This window comes from Lipotes vexillifer, unplaced genomic scaffold, assembly GCF_000442215.2.
Source record: "Lipotes vexillifer unplaced genomic scaffold, Lipotes_vexillifer_v1.1 scaffold184, whole genome shotgun sequence".
NCBI lineage: Eukaryota > Metazoa > Chordata > Mammalia > Artiodactyla > Lipotidae > Lipotes > Lipotes vexillifer.
Window position 1 is genome coordinate 628,949 of NW_006783561.1, and position 11,802 is coordinate 640,750.

The 11,802-nt window shown below is 48.4% G+C and overlaps 1 protein-coding gene across 1 annotated transcript in view; it reads right to left on the minus strand.

Annotated features, from left to right (window-relative positions):
• TLL2 (tolloid like 2) overlaps positions 1 to 11,802 on the minus strand; it is a 131,303-nt gene that overhangs the window by 20,252 nt on the left and 99,249 nt on the right. Inside the window, exons 10-13 of the mRNA XM_007456189.1 lie at positions 10,258 to 10,360; positions 3,571 to 3,687; positions 2,414 to 2,559; positions 1,768 to 1,963 (exon numbers count right to left, since the gene is read on the minus strand). Of these exons, the coding sequence (XP_007456251.1) occupies positions 1,768 to 1,963; positions 2,414 to 2,559; positions 3,571 to 3,687; positions 10,258 to 10,360 (562 nt within the window). The remainder of the gene's footprint in view (positions 1 to 1,767; positions 1,964 to 2,413; positions 2,560 to 3,570; positions 3,688 to 10,257; positions 10,361 to 11,802) is intronic.

Consider the following 11,802-nt stretch of genomic DNA (forward strand, 5'->3'; position numbering starts at 1 on the left):
AAAAAAAAAAAAAAATCCCACACACTTGTGTGGTACTTTTCAGCTTATGAAGTGTCTCCACAGCTATCATTTCATTGGGGCTTTGCAGCTGGCTGGGTAAAATGGGCAGATTTCCTTCTCCCTGTTTTACAGAGAGGAAAACAGGGGCTTCAGTAAGGACAAAGGGATGCTTGTTCAGGGTCACACAGCTTGAAGTGGGTTCTTCTGACACCATCTGCTCACCTAAAACCTGGGAGAAGGGGATAAAGAGGGGGCAGATGGGGAGACAGAGTAAGGAAGGGACCAGGAATTCTGGGTTAGCACAGCCAGGAGCCCTGGGAGAGGAGGGAGGAAGGGGTCACTGATTGGGGACCACCAGTTGCAGATTGGATATCTCCATTCAGTGGCTGCTGGTGTGCTGGTGGGCGCCCAGTCGCAATGCATTGGGGAATAGCCAATATTTCCTCTTAGCATGTGGTCTGAGGAATTCCAGGGCTCTGAGAGCAGAGAAGGAAAACCTATCTATTCAAAAGAGTCTAAGGATGGACCTACAGTCTGTCATACAGAGGGAAGTAAGTCAGAAAGAGAAAAACAAATACCATATGCTCACACATATATATGGAATCTAAGGGGGAAAAAAAGGTCATGAAGAACCTAGGGGTAAGACGGGAATAAAGACACAGACCTACTAGAGAATGGACTTGAGGATATGGGGAGGGGGAAGGGTGAGCTGTGACAGAGTGAGAGAGTGGCACTACCAAACCTAAAATAGCTAGCTAGTGGGAAGCAGCCGCATGGCACAGGGAGATCAGCTCTGGTGCTTTGTGACCACCTAGAGGGGTGGGATAGGGAGGGTGGGAGGGAGGGAGACGCAAGAGGGAAGAGATCTGGGAACATATGTATATGTATAACTGATTCACTTTGTTATAAAGCAGAAACTAACACACCATTGTAAAGCAATTATACTCCAATAAAGATGTTAAAAAAAAAAAGAGTCCTAGGAAGCTCACTCTGCTGGGGCCAGGAATGCTGGTCTTCCCATGCCATTCTGCGTCTGATTTTATCAAGATCTTACAGAGCAATCAGTCCCTAAGGCGGCACCGAGGTTTGTTTCCTGTGAGTGCCACACCTTCTCAGTCTCCCCCTACCCCCTGCCCAGCTCTGCCCACTTGAGGGTAGGCTTGTAGACTGGGAGCTGATGCTTCAGGAGCTGAAGACCTGGGCTGCCTCTCTGGCCCACATAAGGGCATGCAAAGCAATGTTCTAAAAAGAGTTTGAGCTTAGGAGTCAGACTGTGTTTAGATTCTTGATCTGCCACTTAACTGAGTGACCCTGAGCAGCCCTTCTCAACCCTGATCAAGCATGATCTGAACCCAACTCAGAGGTTTATTTTGGGAATTAAATGCCATAGTGTAAGTCAAGTACCTTGCACCGTTCCTGGCACACAGTAGGTGCTCAATTAATGATAGTGACTACACAAATATGTATTGTTATCAATGCTCAGTTTCACTAAAGTTCATGAAGTTGACCTTGGAAACTTATAAACCTAATTTCCAAGTGCGGCAGCACAACTTTCTGCCACAAAGAAAGAAGCCAAGGCTGAGCCTGTTCCCGAGTCAGTCGTGAACTCTGCTGGGGAATCTACGCACAGCTCTGAAACGGCTTGCTGCCTCCTCACTGCAGGAAGCCTTGTTTGGTGCTAAGGTTCCCTATGGGTTTTGTGATTCTTAGGCCAGGGGGGCAATACTTCATCCTGTGACCAAAATGGAAACAACTGCTAATTCATACCCTTGAAAAAATTGGCTGCAAAGCCTGCTTTATTGATAGAGCCATCAGACACAAACTTCATCCACATTCTGTTGGAGCTGGACTTTACATCCTCTGGCTTCTCATAGCCACAAAAGTGGCCAATCAGGGCGCTCTCTTCCGCAGGGCCGTCGCGGATTTCCAGGTAGTCGTATGCACAACTGTCGTGTCTTTCAATCTAAACAGAGAAATGGAGACAACGTGAAAGACAGCAGCTTGGCCTTAAGGTTTTCAATTTAAGAAAGGAACCTAAATATCACCCTGGAAAATCTAACCAAGAGACAAAAGGACCCAAACATGTCCTGGGCTTTTCCAAGCTGTCTCCTACTTGTGCAAGTCAAGGATGAATCAAGCTGCAAAGAGATTAAGTCATGATAAACAGGGAAGAAAGATTCAACAAAATGCCCCGGGATCCCATTCTAGAGTTCTGCTTCAATTATTCCCCCACCTTCTCCAGCAGCCTTCAACAAGGAGGCAGATGTGATTTCAAAGCCTGCAGAGGCTCTGATACCAGATGTCCTGGCAAAATGCATCATGGACTTGAAATGGCCTCTTAGGTTCCTGTTTTCAACCAAAAAATGGAAACGTATCTTTATAGAGCACAGTGTCTAAGATCAGCAGTACTCACCTCAAAAGCTTGGAAGGTGAGCCCCACGTGAAATCCGTCCGAAACCGTAATCCTCCAAACACATTCCTTGGAAGGTCTGTAGTCATCCGGGTAGTTTGGAGATTGAATCTGACCGGCATCTTTGTTAATGTCTCCCCCACAGGTAGCTTTAGAAAAAGAGCCAGGAGGAAAGGGGGGGGTGGGGGTCCCTGGTCAGACCCTTACTAAGGAAGTACACCACTAGGTGGCTCCACTTGCCAACATTTTCATTTCCATTCAACCAAGACTGTGCCTCCAGAAAGGCATAATCTCACGTGCTTGCAATTGAATTTTTCTCATATAAAGATAACCGTGCAGAGCAGTGGTTCTCTACCTTTGCTGTGCATCAAAATCACCTGGGATATTTTTCAAACTATGGGAGCCAGGGCCACATCCCAAGAAGTTCTGATCAAGTGTGTCTGGGTGATCACTGGGGGGCTGAGATCCCCCAGTGATTCTGATGCAGAGGGTGGAGGCCTCTGGTACAGAGTGATGTGTACACACGCACATGCACGCTATTTCCTTTATAAAAACAAAGCTTTGGCCTCTCCAAAATTACAATTTAAGTCCCTAAGGGGCCTTAATAACTATTTAGTGTTTTCCTTTGGGTGGAGGGTGGGCACAGGGGTAACCAGCCAGAGAAAACCAATATGTGGAACAAACAGAAACAGAATTGCCCTGGTGGCAGCTGCCTAGAGCCCAGAACTATTGGTTCCCTCAACTCAACCACCATGGTGGCCTCAGAGGCCCTTCCAAGAAATGTAGCTGGAAATTCCTTGATATTGTCCAAAGTCCTCTTTTCACAAATGAAACTCAAAGAGGTTTGGATTCTTTGCTCAGGCTCACACAGCTATTCAGAGGCTGCTTTCATTTCCACAGTGTTCTATAAGCCCCAACACCATCCCCGCTGGACTGGAATGAGGGTTCGGCAGGGTGGTGACAGGTAGATGGCGCCTGTCCTGAAGGGAGCCCAGCTAGCCTCTCAGCTTCCATAAGGTGGGAGAAGGGGACGGTGCTGCCCCACCCTCAGGGCTCGGGCAGCTGCCACACGTGCAAGGGTGGGAAGGGACACCGGCTGCACGTGAAGGACTGAGGCACATCAGGAACCACGCCGGCGGCTCCTCTCGTCATGAACAAACCTTCGTATACCGCGAGGAAGCCCTTGCCCAGGATGCTGCTGCTGCTTCGGAATTCCACCCAGAGCCGGCTGTCTGTGGAGATGAGTGGCTCCGGGATTTTGTCGCCACAAAACCTACCTGGGAAGCGGAAAAGAACGGTCAGGCTGCTGGCGGACAGCACGGAGGGACTCGGTGCAGGCAGAGAGACAGCAGTGTTACTAAATGCGGTTCAAGGAGCAGTCCTCGCTGGGCAACTCATCCTGTAGCACATACAGGATTAAAAGCTGGGATGGAAACAGTCACACGCCTGTATGCCTCCTTTAGGAGAGTCTCAGACTCCAATCAATCAAATACCCTGAGTGTGGCCCAGGCACCCCCTCCCCTACCAGTGGGTCTTGTTGAGGTGCTGAGGGGGATGAGGACATCCCAGCAAGGCCAGTGGCGGGATGGTGGTCTGAGCGAGTGATGAGTGTCCCCCCTGGTATTTCTATTACATATACACCCTTCTATTTGGGGGGCATGCCTTATGCCTTACTTGTCTCGGGGAAGGGTTGCCAGAGGACACACGATGACAAAATCAGTTCTTGGCTTTTGAATTCCACAAGTCTGGCCACAGTACCAAAGATTTGGGAAAATACACAGTGAATAAGAGCACATTTCCCCTGCCTTGTAGTCTTAGAAAGATTCCTAAGATGGAGGAGCAATCCCCTCCTAGCAGGAGAGAGGATTGGAGAGGGCACCATGGAACCTCTGAAAGGACCCTGTGCCCTGGGTAGAGAAGGTTGATAGAGACCCCAAGGAGGTTTAAGGAGCTGGGAGAAGCAGAGAGCTGTGCCCCCAGGGCAGTCCCTGGCACAGCCTGGAGGGGCAACAAGACCCTGGATTCCCCATGTGCCACCTGGGGTCAGAACAGGAGTGTCTGTGTGTTTTCGTAAGACATTAGGCCAGGAGACAGGCATGCAGAGTTCTTCAGGGAAAGCAGGACACGATGGCAGCAACAGGACTCCTGGGAGGGGATGGAAGCGACTTTCCCATAGCCCAGAGGGCCTGGGGAGCCATAGCATGTCTCCCATAGAACATCTTCTAGGGAGATGTGGGCTTGACCAATCTGAACTGGCCTAGGGCTGAGCCAAGGAGGAGGCACCGCAGCCACTTAGGCGAACAGAGGACTGGAGACAAGAGGGGGATGAGGACATCCCAGCAATGGGATGGCATCCCAGTTGGGATGGCAATGTGCCAGACACCATGCCCTGGCACAAAGTGTGCCCCCCACTGGCACCCTGTGGGAAAAACCACAAATTGACTGTAATTAAGTTCCCACTACCTGATGGAAAGGGGCTCATAATTGCTACTGAACTTGTGGTCTTGAACATACAAGTAAATGTGTATTTCTTAGACACGTGAGTACATTGCGTGAAATTTGGACCCTTTACGGAGGAAAAGGGGGAAGGCCAGGCCTTCCCAGGGCATGGTCATCCTTGGCCATATAATTTCCAATGCCACATAAGGATGGCAGCCAGGGCAAGAACGGGGGTGGGGTGGGAGATGGACTGAGTCATACTCATCATCAGCTCACAACACAGACCAGCCAAGGTCTCTCGCAACGGAAAGCGTCCGTGGCTCCACCAAGCGCTGACTGTGTGAGTCACTCAAGAATCCATTTAACATGGGGGGGAGGGGGAGTGACGGTTAATGGGTATGGGCTTTCTCTGGGGGATGATGAAGATGCTCTCAGACTGTGGTGGCTGTACAACTCTGTGAGCACACTGAAACCACTGACTTACATGCGCTAATGATGAGATGTATTATGGTGCATGAATTTTATCTCCAAAAAATGTTTTAATGTCCATTTGACAGATGTTTAGTGGGTATCCTCTTATGGCCAGCACTGTGTTAGCCACTGGATCAACCCCTTGAAGCTGTAACGCTGCTCTGCCCTTCTGAGAAATGGGGCCGGGGGATGAGACTAAGGGAGTAAGAAATGCCACTACAGACATTTCCTAGTGGCCAACTGTGGTCGACATTCTTTGGGGAGACACAGGGGTAGAGGTTGCTAATCTCCTTCCATTTCCTTCTGATTCTGGCTGCCTGTAGCCTTTTGGATGTGGGGAGCTTAATATTAAGGGAGATGAGCTAAAACTGCTGTTGAGAATTGGGCAAGGAAAAATCCATCAGAAGTCTATACACTTCCAATAATGGTTCCTTGGGCATGGCCAATTAGTATCAATTAGTTCTTGGAAAACAGCATGTAAGCCTGGGAAAGTATTGTTCACGAGTGAGAAGACGGAGCCGCTGAACAGCAGTGAAGCAATGCCGGTTCACAAAAGGAACTCTTTCTTAGCCAAACCGAGTTTCAAGTCCAAATTTCTCCTTTTAAAACCCCAGCTGTCACAGCCGCTGGGGAAGTTTTCAAAAGAGAGAGGGACTTCCACCACCTTGCTGCCTAAGAAACCACGCGCCCCAGGGCCACAGGACCACCCACCTCTGCTCCGTACCCCGGAAGAGACAGGAATTACTGGCTCAGGTGTGTTTTACTGCCTTGGCAGAGCTAGACTTGGTAGAATAAATTACAAATTATGTCTAAGCAATGTCTCCCCAGATCGCCTTGTAATTCTTAACTAGAACCCTCTACATTGTCCCTGGACTGATGTCTCCAGATTCTCACCTTCACTGTAATGGTTCTGACAAAAGCTCCCTTTGGAATTGAACCAGACTATGCCAGACACTGTCCTACACACTTTACATGGATTTTCTATTTGCCTCCCTACTACCTTCTGAAATAGGTGCTATTATTAATCTCATTTCTGAAAAAACTGAGCTTTGGAGAATCTGAGCTGAGTTACACTCAGTGTGAGTTACACTCAGGATTGTAAGTGGCAGCAGGATTTGAATCTTGGCAGCCTGAGATCTTGACCTTCATCATCAGTCTCACGCTCTTCATCATCATCACCATCACAGCCACCACCATCCAAAGGAACTCCTCTGTTTGAGGTGCAGTTCTGAACACAGCACCTTTTTTGGATCAGTAGACATCAAATCTGCTGTCTGGAATATAATCACTATTCCCATTTCCCAATTTGGAAACAGACACATAGGAATGAAGATCAAAGACTCAAACCATAAAGCAAACTTGTGGCAATACCAGGCTAGCCAGTTTGATTCATGCCATCGGTTCTGATCATTTGGGGGGCTGCCCCTGCCCAGAGAGCCCTTAGTAGTGGAGCCACGCGACACTGATTGGCCAGTCTGGCCTTTCTGAACTTCCCTCCCCACTTCAGGGAAGGGGGAAGAAAAGCTTTTGTGTGTGTTGTGGTGGGACAGAATGCCCGAGGACCGTTCTGCCTACAAAAGTGCATTGTTAGAGTAATTCCTCTAGCAGAAATAAGGGAGGGGAATCCAATTAACAGGCCAGTGTTTCAGATTACTGGATGAGTTCTGTATGCAGCCACCTTCCTCCCCTCTTTAGGTGCAATCTCCTCGGTGACTCCTGAAACTGAAAAAAACAATCTGCTATCTTTAAGCAGCCGTGAAATGTTCTCAATCTACTTACATTTCCCTTTAATCACTATGTGAAAAGCTGGGCCCCAAACAGCCTTCTCCCAAGGAGACTAGCAGGCTGGAGAGAAAATGGACTAGAGAAAAGGTGTCAGATTCCTAAACTGAAATCTGGTTGCTGCCTTTGGAGGAGGAGTTTAATAAGGATATCAAGAAGAGGAAATGCAGATGAGGACACTACAAGTGGACTCCATGGGGAGTCATAAAGGGTTCATTCATAAAAAGTTATGCGTCCATTATGCCTGGATTTTCACACACTGCCCTGGGAAAATATGCGATGCACAGTTTTTCAGAGCAAGATGCATACTTTCACAATCCGCCCTAATCCGCTCTCTCTCCTGCCAAAGGGGCATTGACCTGCCTCCTCCCGGCAGATTTCATGGCACTGACCCCTCCCAGGGACCAGCTCAGCCCACACAATGCACTTGTTCCAAACACAAAAGTTCACTAACAACTGCATTTGGAAACATCAGAGCAGGCCAAATAGTTGGCAAAGGAGAACTCCTGCAAATGAAGAATGACGGTTACAGGCGCTGGGCCATGCCTTGGCTACAGCACACTCGGCGCGCGCGCACATACACTCTCTCTCTCTCTCTCTCTCTCTCTCTCACATCCACACACTCTCACATACACATACACACACTCACTGCAAAAGTGTGTAAAATATAAGCAAAACAAAAAAAACCCAAACAAAAAACCATCATTGACAATGACGAACAGCAAAAGCTCCATCTAATCAATGAACGTGTAATCAGAGTTCCCAGGATCTGTAGTGAGAAAATTCTTGTTTCATGTTCAAGGAACAGCTGGAAATCCCTCTGCCTGTGCCCATTTTCAGGAGCGTGCCTTGGCCCTCTCCATGGAACTTTAGGAACAGAGAGCTTCCCCCTCCTGAGCTTTTCAAGTCTATCACATTCCCTGGGGGGTATAGGGTTGCCAGATTTAGCAAACAAAAATACAGGAAGCCCAGTTAAATTTGAATTTCAGATAAACAACGAATCATGGCAGTCCTATGGGGAGCCCCTTCTAGATTCAGCAGTCCCCTTGCCGCATCAGCTGGACATCTAAGTTCTGACCTGATCTCAGCCACCAGCAGGCTGTGTGGCCTTAGCGAGTTGGTTTGCACTTGGGGAGTGTGGTTTTCTCATGAAGGTGTGTGATTAAGTGACTCTAAGGTGCCCGAGATTCCATGTTATCATGAAACTCCTCCCAAACAGTTTCTTTTATTAATTATAAAATAATATCGGAATGCATTCTTGTAAAAGAGCCAAATAATCCAGAAGTATACAAACCAAACCACGAGGTTGCCCCCCACCCTGTGCTTCCTTTCTCAGAGTGCAAGGGCGCTCATCAAAACTTCTTTACAAATTCCTATCTATTTGTACCTTCAGGAATTTAAACTCATGGCCCTCTGGACTGAGTGGGCTTGTGTGCCTTTCCCAGTGGTAGCTGATCTGGCTGAGACCCTCTGGCCATACAGAAGCTTAGTATCTGCCAGGCCCCACTGGGTCCAGCCAGACCCTCTGTCCCTGTCTCTTCTGATCTACCCCAGAATCTGAAACGAAGCTGGGCTCAGTCTGGCAGTGAAACTCCCCACCTTAGCTCTTTCCAATTTAAACTCATGGCCCTCTGGACTGAGTGGGCTTGTGTGCCTTTCCCAGTGGTAGCTGATCTGGCTGAGACCCTCTGGCCATACAGAAGCTTAGTATCTGCCAGGCCCCACTGGGTCCAGCCAGACCCTCTGTCCCTGTCTCTTCTGATCTACCCCAGAATCTGAAACGAAGCTGGGCTCAGTCTGGCAGTGAAACTCCCCCCCTTAGCGCTTTCCCTTCTTTCTGGCCTCCATCTTTGGTCAGTTGTCCTAATAGCAGCTCACACTCAGGCCAGTCATTCGAAGCATAACAAGTATGGCTTTTCTGCCTACGTGAATACATGCCAGGGACAAAGTCTGCACTGCGAACTTACGCTGGTCCAACTCAGAAGCCCACCCTGAATAGCATTCTAAAAATGAGGACAACCCACTCTCAGCGGACACCCTCCCAGCTGGCCCCTTATGACTCTGCTTCTCATTCTGGCTCCACCATGGTGGACATTTCTGGGCCAAACGAGTCCCCATGTCCATTGTCCTAACACTGATGCCATTTGTCCTCTATATGACAGTAATCTTCCCTGGTCACCCTGAGAGATCTGCCTCTGGTGACCAATCCTGAGTGAACTGACTTTTCTCTTTATGCCACCTGCCTACCTTCTCTCACTCAAAGGTCCACCTGCCTTTTCCTGGATGAGTTCAGGCACTGTTCATCTCCCCAGAAGAATACATGCTCATCATAGAGAAATTAGAAAATATAGCTAAGCCAAGAACAACAACAACAGAATAAATTTTAAAAAATACTCCATCATCCTGAAATAACCACTGTGTGTTATTTATTTATATTTCTTGTTTTACTTAATATTTATATTGTAGATCACAAAATGGTTTCTTCCAGTCAAGTCCAGGCTGCACAATGTTTTCAGTAATTTTGTTTTGGGTCATTTGAGTCAGGATATTTACTGTTCAGTTTGCCACACTCCCTGCCACTTCTTACTTTATTATACCAGCCCCATCTCACTCATTTATACCTTATACCCGAAGGCATCTGGTTTTGCAACGCCTGCATCGATATACAAGTGTATTTTTGTTAAAACGGAATCCTACATGTTGCATATCCTATTTTGCAACACCTTTTGTGTAGCAATGTACAATGAACATCTTTCTGTATCAATAAATAGCCCCCTCCAACTTTATTTTTAATGGCTGGATAGTTTTTCATTGAAAAGATGTATTATAATTCATTCATCTAACCCCGACTGTTGAATATTTAAATTGTTTTCAATGTTTCCTGCTTCACTGAACATCCCTGTAGCGAGAGCTTTGCACACTTCCTTAATTAGTTCCCTAGGATAAATTCTAAGAAGTGGAACGGCTGGGTCAAAGAGTATTCGCAGTTTTAAAAGCTTTTAACATGTGCGGCCAAATGGAGTGCTCAGAGTTTTACAATGACACCGACCCGTGAGAGCTTCCTGTGACTGGCGGGATGGACCCTTCCAAATATTAACAGCATCGCAGACAGCATCTGAGCACTCCTCTCTTAAGGCTTTCTGAAGTCAACTCACCCAACAGGGGGGCTTTTCTCCAATAACCATCCCGGACCTCCACGTAGTCGTACCAGCACAGGCGGCTTTTAAACAAATCCATGGATGTGAAGTTTAAGATGATCTGCAAAGAGTTACCGTAAAGTGAGTTTTGGCAGGCAAGCCTGAGGAGTTTTGAAGATATGTCTGGCATAGCGGTGTTCTCACGTTACCCTTTAGCATGCAGAGCTCTCAGACCACAGTAGGAGTGTCCTCTCAAAAGCACATTCACAGGAAACCTCATGACATTCAATAATAAACCTTAAACAGGATGGGGAATAAACAGAGGAGATGGGTTCTTTGGTTCTGTCTGGGGAATAACGTGGGCTTTTGAAGTCACTTGGTGGTTTATAGAAAGCAAGATGCATTAAAAAGACTGGTCGGGATGCGCTGAGACTGGGGATTTGGAAGGAGGTAAGAGGTCAATGGAGTTTAGAGATACGAAAAGATCTTAAAACATCATCAATCATTCCAAAGGGTTTGGGGTGAACCCGAGTGCATCCGAGCACCTCTGTGATCAGTGTTCCCCTGGCCATGACCTCACTCTTCTGAGGTGTGGTGTGTGTAACAGCCTTCCTACAGTTAGTCCGTTCATTCATTTATTCATTCATTCCACCATTGTTAGTTGACCTACTGTGTGCCAGTCTGTGTTGGCCAATCAAGACAGAAAGATCAGTAAGACAGAGTACTTGCCTTTAAGGAGCTCAGAGAATGAGGGAAGGGCAGATGTGCCAAGCCAATTAGAACACTATGGAATAAATGCTGAGAAGAAAGGGATGGACAGAAAGGCATTCTGGAGCCCCAAGGAAGGAGAACTAGATTCTGCCCGGGGAAAATCTGGAGAAGGCTTCTCGGAGGAGGTGGCATTTAACCTAAGGAGAATAGGGGTCCAGGGGCCAGAGAAGGAAGGCCAGACAGAATCTTGATGCAAGGGACTGACATGAGCAGAGCAGGGAGATGTCCGGGGAGCCGCGCTGTGCATCCAGCAGGGTCATCGTGCGCGTGTCTGGAATGAGGGGGCAGAAGAGGTAAGGAGGAGTGAAGGCTGGGGAGGGGGGTTCCGAGGGACTAGAAAGGAAGGTTTCCAGTCCCTCTGGACACATTTGAGGCCACTGAATGGTGCCCCTGCCCACAAGCAGTGGAGGGGGAGGGGGAGGCCCTACAGGCTTGCACCCCTTCCAACTCAGACGGCCCAGACCGAGGTCAGGTTTGCCCTCTCCCTTCACCCCCCCTTCAAGCCCCGCCATGCAACGTGCCCGGGATTGTCTGGCTGCAGCTCCCAAGTGGGCTCCCTGCCCGTCCTCGGCATGTACCTTGCCCGCCGTCTCTCAGCTCTTTCGCTCTCCAGAGTCCCCTGAAGCGCCCTGCCCCAGCTCCTGCACCTCTGGCCCTATCTATGGCTTTTCCCACTGGGGGGGACCTTGCTGTCGGGCAGCTCATCTTTTTCTAGCGTCTTCCGCGGGCCACTTAGTTCCCGCTCCAGGTCAGTCTCGCTGCCCCTTCAACAGCCCTGCCTGCGTTGTTCCT